This window comes from Prinia subflava, chromosome 3 (assembly GCF_021018805.1).
Source record: "Prinia subflava isolate CZ2003 ecotype Zambia chromosome 3, Cam_Psub_1.2, whole genome shotgun sequence".
Lineage (NCBI taxonomy): Eukaryota > Metazoa > Chordata > Aves > Passeriformes > Cisticolidae > Prinia > Prinia subflava.
Window position 1 is genome coordinate 21,272,627 of NC_086249.1, and position 12,019 is coordinate 21,284,645.

The window sequence follows — 12,019 nt, forward strand, 5'->3', positions numbered from 1 at the left end:
GTACATCCAGCCTCCACAACAGGCTCGTTGAGTGGTGGAGGATGGATGTTGTGATGACTTGGTGACAGCATTAACTTGGTTTGTTTGGCTCCCACAGGAGGAAGATCTGGCAGAACTGGCTTCCCAGCAGTACTATGTGGACTATGGGTCAGAGATGGTACTGGAAAGGCTGCTAAATCTAATTCCATCCTACATTCCAGACAGAGAGATCACTGCTTCAAAAACAGTGGAAAAATGGGCTCAGCTCATTATAGCTGCACATAAAAAGGTGGGGACAATAGATCACCTGTCAAGGATCACATCATGCTTCAATAGCTTCATGTGCCTTTTAAACATATGTCAGACATCATGGCTCAGCCCTTAGCCTGGCCTGAAGCTAAAATAGTGAGAAAGGGCAGGGCTTGTACTAACCATATTCAGCTTTACCACTGGTTGTTATGCAAGATCTTACAGAAGACATCCTGCAAAGATTTACTGTGAGATGCAAAACACCATCTCTGGGGTGGCATTCCTGTTACACAAGATTGTGGTGTTACCAGTTGTATTACAGAGGTGGTTCATGTCTCTAGGTAATGTCAGGACTTTATTGTGCCAAGTATTGTATAAAACCTCCCTGACTTCAATTAGAACATTTGTGACATTCCCACATGGCAACACTTGCCATAGCTTATTACCCAGTAGTCATGACCACCCATGAGGGGTGATGTTCCTGGCATGAGGACTGGCATTCATTTAACATCAGGAGCCAGCTTCAGATTAGGATCCCTGCTATGTAAACATCTCCATGTGCATTAGGAGTCTCACCTCAACTTAACTCTCAGTAGAGACACAGGAATTCACTTGGATCTTGCACATCCCCTGTCAGCCTGTCAGCTTTGTATGGAAGTGTCAGGTGTCTAAGGATGCCCTAAATAAGGGGCTTAAGGGCTGATGAGTGTCTGCTTCCAGCCAAAGGAATGTTAAGCTAAGAAGTAAACACTTTATGGAAACCCACAGTCAGCTGAGACGAACCTCACTGAGACTGGTCACTCCAGATGCTTGTCCAGCCTTCTCCAAGTCAAATTATTCAATAAAGTGGAAACTGAAGGCCAGGACTCTGCCCAGACTGTCACTTGTTGCTGTAGTAGTTTGGCCCTTAGCCACACTGAGACATTCATTAATATTTGTTCTAAGATCTTCAGGTTACATGGATTGATTTTCCTTGCTCTCTTCCTGGATATAAATGTGTTTTTCTTCATGTTGATTGTGTTTTGCTTTTTCTGTAGGGAATTTATACTCAGAAGAGGGCAGACCCAAAAAAGGTCAAGGAAGAAGTAGTGGATTTTGCACGTTTCAAGTGGCCTTTGCTGTTTTCTCGGTTCTACGAAGCCTTCAAATTCTCAGGTGAGTCAGTAGAGCACATGCCCAGAGCACGAGATGCTCTAAAGCAAAAGGAGAGGTGGGGATTCTACAGACAAGAGGGAGACCATCTAGCTGGTCTTTTTTGGATGCATTATTTTTTGTTGCATCCTGATTAGCAATGGCTCAGGCTATGGATCTGCCACTATTTCTCTCTCTTAAAAAAAAAAACGCAGAGCTTTTTGATCAATGCATCCTCCTTTGAAACATTTTCTGTATCCTAAAACCCTTCATGAGCTGATTGAATGTCTTGTCTTCAACTCAGGGCCAAGCCTGCCCAAAAATGATGTGATTGTAGCTGTCAACTGGACAGGGGTGTACTTTGTGGATGAACAGGAGCAGGTTCTCTTAGAGCTCTCTTTCCCAGAGATCACAGCTGTGTCAAGCAGCAGGTAAGGAGGAATAGACTTGGCTGGCAATCTCACCATAGATCAGTCTTTTTTTCCAGACTTTTGCTCTGGATGTCATTATGTTTTATGTTTATGTCTCCTATAAAAATATATCCCAGAGGAGGAAAGCTGCAGGGGCAGAGTTTCACCCTGGCCACCATTAAAGGGGATGAGTACACTTTCACCTCCAACAATGCAGAGGATATCCGGGACCTGGTGGTGACCTTCCTTGAAGGACTAAGGAAACGATCCAAGTATGTGGTCACTCTCCAAGACAACCCAAATCCAGGCAAGTAAATAGCTCAGCTCAGTGGTAAACATATAGATAGATTTAATATTCCTGAAGAATTTGGAAAAAAAAAAAAACAAAACAAACAAACAAAAAAAAAAAAAACCAAAAAACAATTCAAACTAATTGTTCATTTTTTGCAGTGGGAGAAGAATCTGGGTTCCTCAGCTTCCTTAAAGGAGACCTGATAGTTCTGGACCAGGACACAGGAGAACAAGTGATGAACTCGGGGTGGGCTAATGGGTTCAATGAACGGACCAAGCAGAAAGGGGATTTCCCGACTGATTCCGTCTATGTCTTGCCTACCGTCACCATGCCTCCGTTGGAGATTGTGGTAAGCATCTTACAGAATTACACAACTTGGTGCAATGTCCAGGGAGGTCAAAGCCCTCATGAAGTGCTTAGAGCTGGCCAGAGTCTCCCTGAATGTAAGGCAGAAACCAAAGTGGATGACAGAGGTGACAAACTGTCCAAGGCAAAAGTGATCTCAGCCTTTCTTCTGATCTTGGCACTCAGGACATCACAAACTTGTGACTTGGAATATCCATTGTGCTAAATCCTTCCAGCTGGTGTGATGGCTTAAAGGTGTATTGGTGGTTAGAGGGAACTGCTACATTTGCATATGAAGTTGTAAGTTCCAGAGCACATTATCTTCCTTAGGAAATGACCCACACAATGGAAGTATTTGTTATTCCTTGCATTAGTGACTGAGAATGGCACAGAGAAATGACAGCTGCACAGTTCTAACTGACTGTTAATGGGAATTGATGGATTATTGTCATTTTCACTGTTCTTGTTTTGTATCTGCTTCCTCTCTTTGAATACATCAGATTTATTTCAAATACACCAGGTAACAGAGAGCTTTTCATCCCACAGGCCCTGGTCACAATGACCCCTGACCAACGACAAGATGTTATCAGAACCTCTCAGATGGCAGTTTCAGACAGTGAAGAAAGAGTAAAGCCATACACCTTGGAGGAATTTTCCTATGATTATTTTAGGTGAGTTTTTTAAACCATTCTCAAAAATTACAGGAATTCATCTCCAGGTAGCTTGGTAATCAGGAAAATTTTGCTACTGGAGAAGACTCTGAATACCCCATTGTGTGACTTTGTACAATTGCAACCTCTGGTTTAGGTCATAGTATTTGAACTGCAGGTTTTCCACAGACAAGGTTTTATAAAGGATTTCTCCTCAGCAGAGGTGTAGCAATTTAAAATTTAATGTTGTGTGGGAGGATATCCTTAGGCTATTAGGTATTTTCATCTCAGCTCCAAAAATTTAAATGTGCGCCACTGCTGAATGCAGCTGACCAAAGCTCCTGCATCTGTTTGGGTGGGCTGGCAATCCAGACAGGCAGATCAGATCCTCTTTGATGTCTTCCCCTTGTTAGGCTTATACTGCTGGGTGATATTCTTTCTGTGTGGCTGCCCTGACCATTCACTGCCATCATCCTTCCTGTGACTAGAAGCTTTTTAGAGTAGGGTAGGTGATTGTGGTGTCATTACTGGGGTAGGATCTATAAGGGGCTCTTCTGAGCCATAGGAAAGTACAAGTGGTTATCTTTGAGCAGAACTGGAGTTGGATATTTGCTAAATTCCCATTTGGTGTAAGAGTTCATTAGCCAGGTGCAACCGTCCTAGGTGAAACATTGGCCATAAGCTGTTCCTACTATCCCTGTAATCTCTCCACCTCTTGCCCTGCATTTGCCACCAGGCCGCCTCCAAAGCACACCCTCAGCCGGGTCATGATCACCAAGAGCCGTGGGAAGGACAAGCTGTGGTGTTACACCCGCGAGCCCATCAAACAGCCCCTGCTGAAGAAGATCCTGGGCAGCGAGGAGCTGTCCCAAGAAGCCTGTATGGCCTTTATTGATATCCTTCCTCTGCTTGGGAGTGCCCTTGGGCAACAGGTCTGACAGGCAAAGGGCTGAACAGGTTTTTTAGGGCCCCAGGCAAAGCCCAAAGAAAGGTTTGTGGTCCCCCTTAAGGGCTGTGGGACAATGTCACAGGCTCAGAGATGGGTCTGCACCACAAATCTGTACTTAAGCATCCTTGAAATCTGAAGTGTGTCTATTTCCTAATCAGTGAGGATTTTGGGACCAGTTATTGAGTCCTGCTGATCCACACTCACTGGCACTGTTCTGTCTTGGTTCAGCTGACTCTCTGCCAAGTGCACCTGCTGTGGATGGCCACAGCCCTAATCAGTGTGGATGCACACCAGTCCACGTGGCCTTGGGGACAGGGTTTGATGCCTGAATATCCCTTTGCAGCAACTTCTGCAGTCATTTGTAGGATGTCTTTAACAACATTTTCAACAGAGAGGCTTCACCAAATATCCCAGTTAGCTCATCCTTGACTCCTGCCTCCCACCTGTGCTGAAATATATGGGTGACTACCCATCCAAAAGGACCCGCTCAGTCAATGAGCTGACAGACCAAATATTTGAAGGTGCCTTGAAAGCCGAACCCCTAAAGGATGAAATCTACTGCCAGACCCTCAAGCAGCTCACAGACAATCACATCAAGTAAGAGTTGTTCATTCCCCTTGGCCCAAACGCATTAGACAGGGTTGGGCCAAGCAGATTTGAAGTATCCATTCCACGAGTGATTTTTTTACCTCCTGGGTCTCTTCTTGTGCAGATACAGTGAAGAGAAAGGCTGGGAGCTGTTGTGGTTGTGTACAGGCCTTTTCCCTCCGAGTAACATCCTCCTGCCCCACGTCCAGAGGTTCCTGCAATCCCGGAAACATCACCCCTTGGCAACAGACTGCATCCAGAGACTCCAGAAAGCCTTGAGGTATGGCACTGAAAGACCTCCTAGTCCTGACTGTAGCAGAACATCGAAATATGTGTGAGAAAATACAACTGGGAGATATTTTGGAGACTGGGAGCACAGTGAAAACTCACAGCCTTTCTCTATTCCACCAAACTGGTTGAAAGGGACATTGGGTTGCTGATAAGCAGTGCAGAAAAATAGAAATGAATCAACTTCATCCAGGTCCATTTAAGTCACTTTCTTCTTTTTAGGAGGAAAAAAAATCTTATTAAGAAAGTAGCTGAAGTTACTCAAAAAGAATATGCATTTAAAAGGGAAGATTTAAACAAAGGGTTCTTGCTGTGATGATGCTGTGACACTTGCCACCTCCCGTTTTGCAGGAATGGATCCAGAAAATACCCGCCCCATCTGGTGGAAGTGGAAGCCATTCAACACAAAACGACCCAAATTTTCCACAAGGTTTACTTCCCTGATGACACTGATGAGGTAAATGAGGGAGAAGGAAATTCTTTTCTATCAGGATGACTATCAATTTTCTTATTAAAATCTCAGAAGAGGCTAATGTTGGTTCTGATTCAGAAAAGCTCAGCCTTTCCAGAAGCCTCTAGGCCAAAGTGTTACAAGGAAAATTCATCCTTGTCTACCCAGATTTGTTGCAAGTTGTGTTTTTCAAGATATGGGTGCTTTGCTGGTGTTCACTGGAGGCTTTAGAGTATGACTGCAGAAAGAGGGAAACTGGATGGGTTTCATCCATTCACTCACAGCAGCTCACAGGCCTTGGCTCTCAGTTATTTGGAGCATAAACCAACAGATATTGGTTGAACTGAAATTACCCCTTCTGACCTGAGATGACACAGAAATCATACCTGCATTCAGGAAGCTCTCACTAAGCATCTTACATGCTGGTAAGGCAGCTGGTCATATCTGCTGCCAGAGCAGATAGACATTTCCTTGCAGATACTGCTGTGTCACCTACTGATCCATCTTCCTAAGAGGCCCCATCTGTCTCTTCCCTCATACCCTTGGGTACAACGAAATTTCTTTATTTCCAAGTGCGTTCATTCGTAAAACAGCCCATGCCCATGGGAGGAAAAGGATGATTCCTCTGAAGCAGCTGTGAGTGCCCTTGTTTACCTGTCATGGAGAGTTGAGAGAACTCTTAGGGTTTCTCATCACTTTGAGTATTTTTTCCTACGTTACCAGCAATGAGCATGATACTACTTCATACACAGGCATCTGTGTGAGAGCCAGTAGGAGGAGGCAGTGGGGACTTCTGCACTTGGATGGGTTTGCTCTGATCTGTTTGGCCGTGGAAGTCACCGGGTGGACTGGCAGAGTAGCATCATTCCAACAAAACATGCATCTGCACTGAAGCGCTGCTGAGCGTTAGCAGCACTGAACCCCAGATCAGACTCTCATGGGATGTGGAACTTGGTCCTGGTAGTTTGGTGGTTCAGTTATCTTGGTGGTTCAGTTGAATGTGTTGGTCAGAAGCTTAAGTTCCTTAAACTGCTATGAGCTGAATCTCATTAAGTGGGCAGAGCAAAACTGAGGCAATGTAAATGCTGAGCACAGCTCAAAAGGCAAAACCAGAACTGGGATGTGCATACACATGGGACAGACCTTTAAACAGCCCATCCTTTAGATATCTACAAAACAGGAATCATTTTCCCTCTATTCAGCTGTCTAGAAACCAGGTATCTGGCTTAGACCTGGTCAAAACCAGGCATCTGACTTCCTCGTCATCATTGGAGAGGCAGTCAGGACAAATCAGCCTGGCGGTCTCTCACTTTGTCTTTCCCATCCCTTTTCCCTCAAACAAATAGTTCTGACTCTTCACTGTTAGATCAGAAAATTCTCTTGCATTGCTTGGAGAGCTCTGGATAAGCCAGCACAGGATATAGATGCAGCATCATAAAGCACAATGGGTAGAGCATGACAGAGCTTCTGCAGATACCCCTTCCAATGGCCAGAGTCCCAGTCCACAATGTTGCTGATTTCAGTGGTGGTGGGTATCTAAACCCCTCTGTGTATGTGCAACTGGAGGCTCCTCAAAGAGACCAAAAAGTGGAAATTAACCCTTAGATTGCAGTGGTGATCTTCATCTCTTTGTAGGCATTTGAGGTGGAATCCAGCACGAAAGCCAAGGACTTCTGCCAGAACATCTCCAACAGGCTGCTCCTGAAATCCTCTGAAGGCTTCAGTCTCTTTGTCAAAATCTCCGACAAGGTGAGGGACCCACCCAGAGGCTGAGTAGCCCTGAGGTACCCAGGACAAATTGCTTGACAGAGGGTACACATTGGTGGAGCCAGAGACATGTGGTGAGAAGCATTTCTCTAAAAGAAGCATTTCTAAGTCAGATCTGACCTGATACAGGTGAGGTTTGCAGTCCCACAGCCCTGACTTACAGCAGTCACCCCAAAGGACTTAAAGCACAGACGGGCAAAGCTCTCCTAGCCTGTTGCTGAGTTGGGTTTATAAGAAAGGACTAAGAAAAATGTGCAGCTTAGAGCTGCCTCTGGCAACTGAGAGAAATCTATAGAAATAGTCATCAGGAAGGGAAAGGAAGTGTTGTGGTGAAACAAGTTGCAATAAGGAGTAATGGGTGAAATTAGAGACAGCGTGAAGCAAGGTGCTGGCATTGGCTTTCTCACATCAGCAGTTTGTAACACATCAGTGTAAGAAGTACAAAGCAGTGATCAACAACTACAGAGGATGGGCTGAAATGGCATGAAGCTTTGTCAGGGGACATGTGGGTTGGATACTAGGAAAAGGTTCTTCACACAAGGGGTGGTTTGGCACTGGACCAGGCTCCCCAGAGAGGTGATCATGGCACCAAACCTGACAGAGTTCTAGGAGTATTTGTACAATGCTGTCAAGCACATGGTGTGATTCTTAAAGATATCCTGTGCAGGGCCAGAAGAGGGACTTTCATGATCTTTCTGGGTCCCTTCCAACTCAGGATATTCTGTGATCCTATTGTGTGATTCACTTGCTCAGCCTTCATGACGATGTGCTGTGTCACCCCTCAGGTCATCAGTGTGCCAGAGGGAGACTTTTTCTTTGACTTTGTGAGACACCTGACAGACTGGATAAAGAAAGCAAGACCAGCAAAAGATGGTAATGATGACTTTTTTTCCAATATGGGTCTTCCCCATACACACAGCCCTTCCTACAGCCCTCTCAAACAAGACTGTCCTCATAGTTTGCCACAAACATGGGAACAGGCTGTTCATGGAAGCAGTGGAATCATTGTCCTCTAGTGTTCAAAAAAAATGTAGATGTGGTGCTTAAGGACAATGGTTTAGTGGTGCTCCTGGCAGTGTTAGGTTAATGGCTGGACTCAGTCTTAGAGGTCTTTTTCAACTTCAGTGATTTTGTAATCTGTAGGGCCTCACTGATGGGGGTGTTGCTCTCTGCACCATCCCTGGGGACATCACCTGGGAGGGGGTCCATCCAGGAGCAGCAAAACCTGTTCCAAGGCTAGTCCTGTCCCCTGTGAGAAGCACCTGCTGGAGGGCATCTCTCCAGGAAGTGCCTGCAGGAAGGTTTCGGTGGTGGGATTCGTCTCACCTCACTGACCACATCCAAAGTGGAACTGGCTGCAGCTCTGCTGAATTAACCAGTGGCTGCAAAACACAGGTGCCTCCAGTGTACAACTCCTCCGTCCCATGTTAGGCATGGGTACTATCAATGAAGTACAGTTGTGTAAGTGAACCCAGACACTTTTTCCACTTTATCAAAGCTTTGCATGGCAGTGATGTGTTTTGTTCTGCAAAGTCAGAGTCCAGTTGGCCATGTGAACACCCTATCCCGGCTGATTATGATGGCACATGGGCACTGCTGGATGCAGACAACGATTGCCAGCTGATACTCACACCATCACTCTTACATTTGCTTCACTTGAACAGGTATAGTGCCTTCCCTCACCTACCAAGTGTTCTTCATGAAAAAACTGTGGACCAACACAACGCCTGGAAAAGACTCAATGGCAGACTCAATCTTCCACTATTACCAGGTGTGCCGGGACTCTGCATTAGCACTGGAGACTTTGGGAGGGATTAGGAGTAGGTTGCAAAGACTTGTCCACCTGCAGATGTTCCCAGCCTCTTACCCAGGGGCTGGATACCTCCACAAACTCTATTTAACTTCAGAGGATGAAGGTCCACGGACATCCTCTCTATCTTTCTGTTCTTCTTTGCTCCGTGCAGGAGTTACCAAAGTACCTGCGTGGCTACCACAAGTGCTCACGGGAAGAGGTCCTGCAGCTGGCAGCTCTCATCTACCGGGTCAAGTTTGAGGATGACAAGTCCTATTTCCCCAGCATCCCCAAACTCCTGAAGGAGCTGGTGCCTCAGGACCTCATCCGGCAGCTCTCTCCAGATGACTGGAAAAGGGTAAACCAGCAGCTTGATTCATATACCAGGCTTGGGTGGGAGAAGCCCAGTTTCTCAGGCAGCTTGTCTGACATTCAGTGTTGAAGCTGGGCTGCCAGAATCAGTGAGACCTGGTCCTTCTTGAGCCTTACCAGAGCTTCAGCTTCCCTGGCACCACTAAGAGGAGAAATTGTACATGCATGTTCACATACACATGCCTTGTCCTCAGTTTTCTTTGTCCTGAGGCTGTGGCTGTGGTGGTGGGTGCAAAGCCAGATGGAAACATGCTAAGAGATGGTCTTGTTAAGAGATGATCTGTATTTAATGCCGACTACTGAGTAAAGGGGTATTTCTTCCTGCTTTACACAGGGAGGGCTGTGGCACAGATACAAACAGGTCTAGCCTTAAAATATTAGAGGCGTCTCACTGTCAAGAAACAGTCTAACAAGTCCTTTCTGTTTTGTATTTGATATCAGCATCTCTGAGTTGAAGATCACTCAGTCTCTTCTGCTGATAAATTGGATAATCAAAATTTATAATGTCTTTAGTGGAATCACCAGTTCAGTTTATCTAGAAAGGACCTGCCTTGGTTCCAGGCCCTGCTCCAGTGACCAGCCAGCACTTTTTTGAAGTGTTATTGGAACAGAGGCTAGAATCAAACATCAGGTTGGACAAGACCCAGAGCAACCTGCTCTAGTAGAAGGCAGCCCTGTCCACTGCAGGAGAGTTGGACTAGGTGACCTTTCAAAGGTTCCTTCCAACCCAAACTCTTCTATGAGTCTGTCATTGTGGAACTGATGCTCCTTCCCCTGCAAACATCCCTGGTGCCAGGTACTGCCAACCCTCCATCTCTGTTGTGTTCTCTGTTGCAGTCCATCGTGGCATACTACAACAAACACGCAGGCAAAACAAGAGAAGAAGCCAAGCTTGCCTTTCTAAAGATTGTCTTCAAGTGGCCTACATTTGGATCAGCATTCTTTGAAGTGAAGGTACCTGCCCTGGGGGTTCTCTGGCAGCTTTTAGCCAAGATCAGGAGCCCTGTACCACAGAGGGTTTCTGGATCTGAACTAGACTGGGACAATCCTGATGAAACAGGAAAAAATGTAATACTCTTCATCGTTAAAGGACAAATACACTCATTCATTGGTGCCCTGCCTCTTTACAGACAGAAACATTGTACAGCTTCAGCATATCTCGGTCGTTGGGGCTGTTCCCACATCTGTGCTGCTGAATGCACAGGAGCTCTTTTCTGTTTTGCCAAGGCGAAAGGGAACCTGTGGTTTTCCAAGGGATGTGTCTCTACCCACCACAAACTACAAATCCAGACCATCCACCATGGCACTAGAGTTCCATCAAGGACAGTAGAAGCGAGTGCTGTCAAGAAGAAGACAGGGAGATAGGAAATAGGAAGGCGTCTGGTTTTGCTTGACACATCCCCTAACCAGTTCATCTCATTTCCAACAGCAAACTACAGAGCCAAATTATCCAGAAATCCTTCTAATTGCCATCAATAAGCACGGAGTCAGCCTCATTGATCCCAAAACCAAGGTAAGCAAACCTGGGTGTTCACCAGATGCTCCTGAGCCCAGTCCCCAAGCCCTCACGGAAGACATCCCAAAGAGCATGTTGTTCAGTACTTAGTGGTTTCTCTTTAAGCCAGGTTAGAAAGATTGGATAGACTGAAAATTTCCTGCAGGCAGAAATTCACTGTTGCACAGAACCAGCCCAGACTTTTTCAGCACAATATGGATTCAGAGCATCAACTATTAAGGCCCTGTACCTGGAGAATACACACACTCCTTCCTTAATCCTTTCACAGGCAATTGGACAGGAGTTGGAGTAAATGAGATCCCACAAGTTACTTCCACCATCTGCATAGTCATTCTAGTGTAGCAGTCCTTCACAAGCTCTGGAGGATCTGGAGTCTTGATCTCACTGCCTTTCCCTTGAGTCTCATCCCAGTAGACATCCTTGGCCTGCTGTGACGCAAAGTGAACAGGGACATGAGAAGTGTCCATAGTCCCTCATGGAAGTTGAGGCTCTCCAGCATGTTGAATGTCAGTTTTGTGTTCCCACCAGGATATTCTCATCACTCACCCCTTCACCAAGATCTCCAACTGGAGCAGTGGCAACACGTATTTCCACATAACCATTGGCAACTTGGTGAGAGGAAGCAAACTGCTCTGTGAGACGTCCTTGGTAAGAAACATTAAAGATTAGACCAAGTCCTGATTTCAGCAGCAAATTGTGTCTCAGGGATTCTCTGGGCTGAAAGTGGTCTCTCAGAAGAGCTGCTGATGTAGTTTTTTTCCTTCTGAATTTCCCATGGCTCTGCTCAATGAATTGGGGCTCTCACTTGGTCCATCATCCAACAAACAAGCAAGCCTCAGGTGCTTGGGATGTTGCTGTGTCAGGAGCATGGGGGACTTCTCCCTATCACTGGACTGAAAGACACATTAAAGCTGGTATGGGCTCAAGGGGTACTCTTGAGCCCTTTAAGTAATGTCATTTACCCAGCTTGTCCCTAGTAGCAATCACAGCAATAAACCTCTTCCTAGACTATTTTAAACCCAAAGCACAAAGGACAAAAATTCCTTCTGAATTACTTGTTACTAATCTGAGGCATTCATTATTTTGCTGGCCATTTGAAAATTTATGTACTATCCAAAGCTCCCTATGTCCTTAACCTCAGCAGCATCCTGGGACAGGAAGTTCCTCCATCTCAACTTTGCAAATTATGTTTGGACAGTGTTCCTTGTGGTGGTGACTTTTCACCCAAGGATAATGGAGG

At 45.8% G+C, this 12,019-nt stretch overlaps 1 protein-coding gene across 1 annotated transcript in view; it reads left to right on the forward strand.

Annotated features, from left to right (window-relative positions):
• Nucleotides 1-12,019, forward strand: part of MYO7A (myosin VIIA) — a 96,456-nt gene that overhangs the window by 83,570 nt on the left and 867 nt on the right. Inside the window, exons 32-48 of the mRNA XM_063394352.1 lie at nucleotides 98-268; nucleotides 1,266-1,383; nucleotides 1,664-1,790; nucleotides 1,907-2,076; nucleotides 2,220-2,410; nucleotides 2,953-3,077; nucleotides 3,793-3,950; nucleotides 4,449-4,602; nucleotides 4,718-4,873; nucleotides 5,233-5,338; nucleotides 6,968-7,081; nucleotides 7,885-7,972; nucleotides 8,764-8,870; nucleotides 9,064-9,249; nucleotides 10,101-10,217; nucleotides 10,693-10,776; nucleotides 11,308-11,427. Of these exons, the coding sequence (XP_063250422.1) occupies nucleotides 98-268; nucleotides 1,266-1,383; nucleotides 1,664-1,790; nucleotides 1,907-2,076; nucleotides 2,220-2,410; nucleotides 2,953-3,077; nucleotides 3,793-3,950; nucleotides 4,449-4,602; nucleotides 4,718-4,873; nucleotides 5,233-5,338; nucleotides 6,968-7,081; nucleotides 7,885-7,972; nucleotides 8,764-8,870; nucleotides 9,064-9,249; nucleotides 10,101-10,217; nucleotides 10,693-10,776; nucleotides 11,308-11,427 (2,292 nt within the window). The remainder of the gene's footprint in view (nucleotides 1-97; nucleotides 269-1,265; nucleotides 1,384-1,663; nucleotides 1,791-1,906; nucleotides 2,077-2,219; nucleotides 2,411-2,952; nucleotides 3,078-3,792; nucleotides 3,951-4,448; nucleotides 4,603-4,717; nucleotides 4,874-5,232; nucleotides 5,339-6,967; nucleotides 7,082-7,884; nucleotides 7,973-8,763; nucleotides 8,871-9,063; nucleotides 9,250-10,100; nucleotides 10,218-10,692; nucleotides 10,777-11,307; nucleotides 11,428-12,019) is intronic.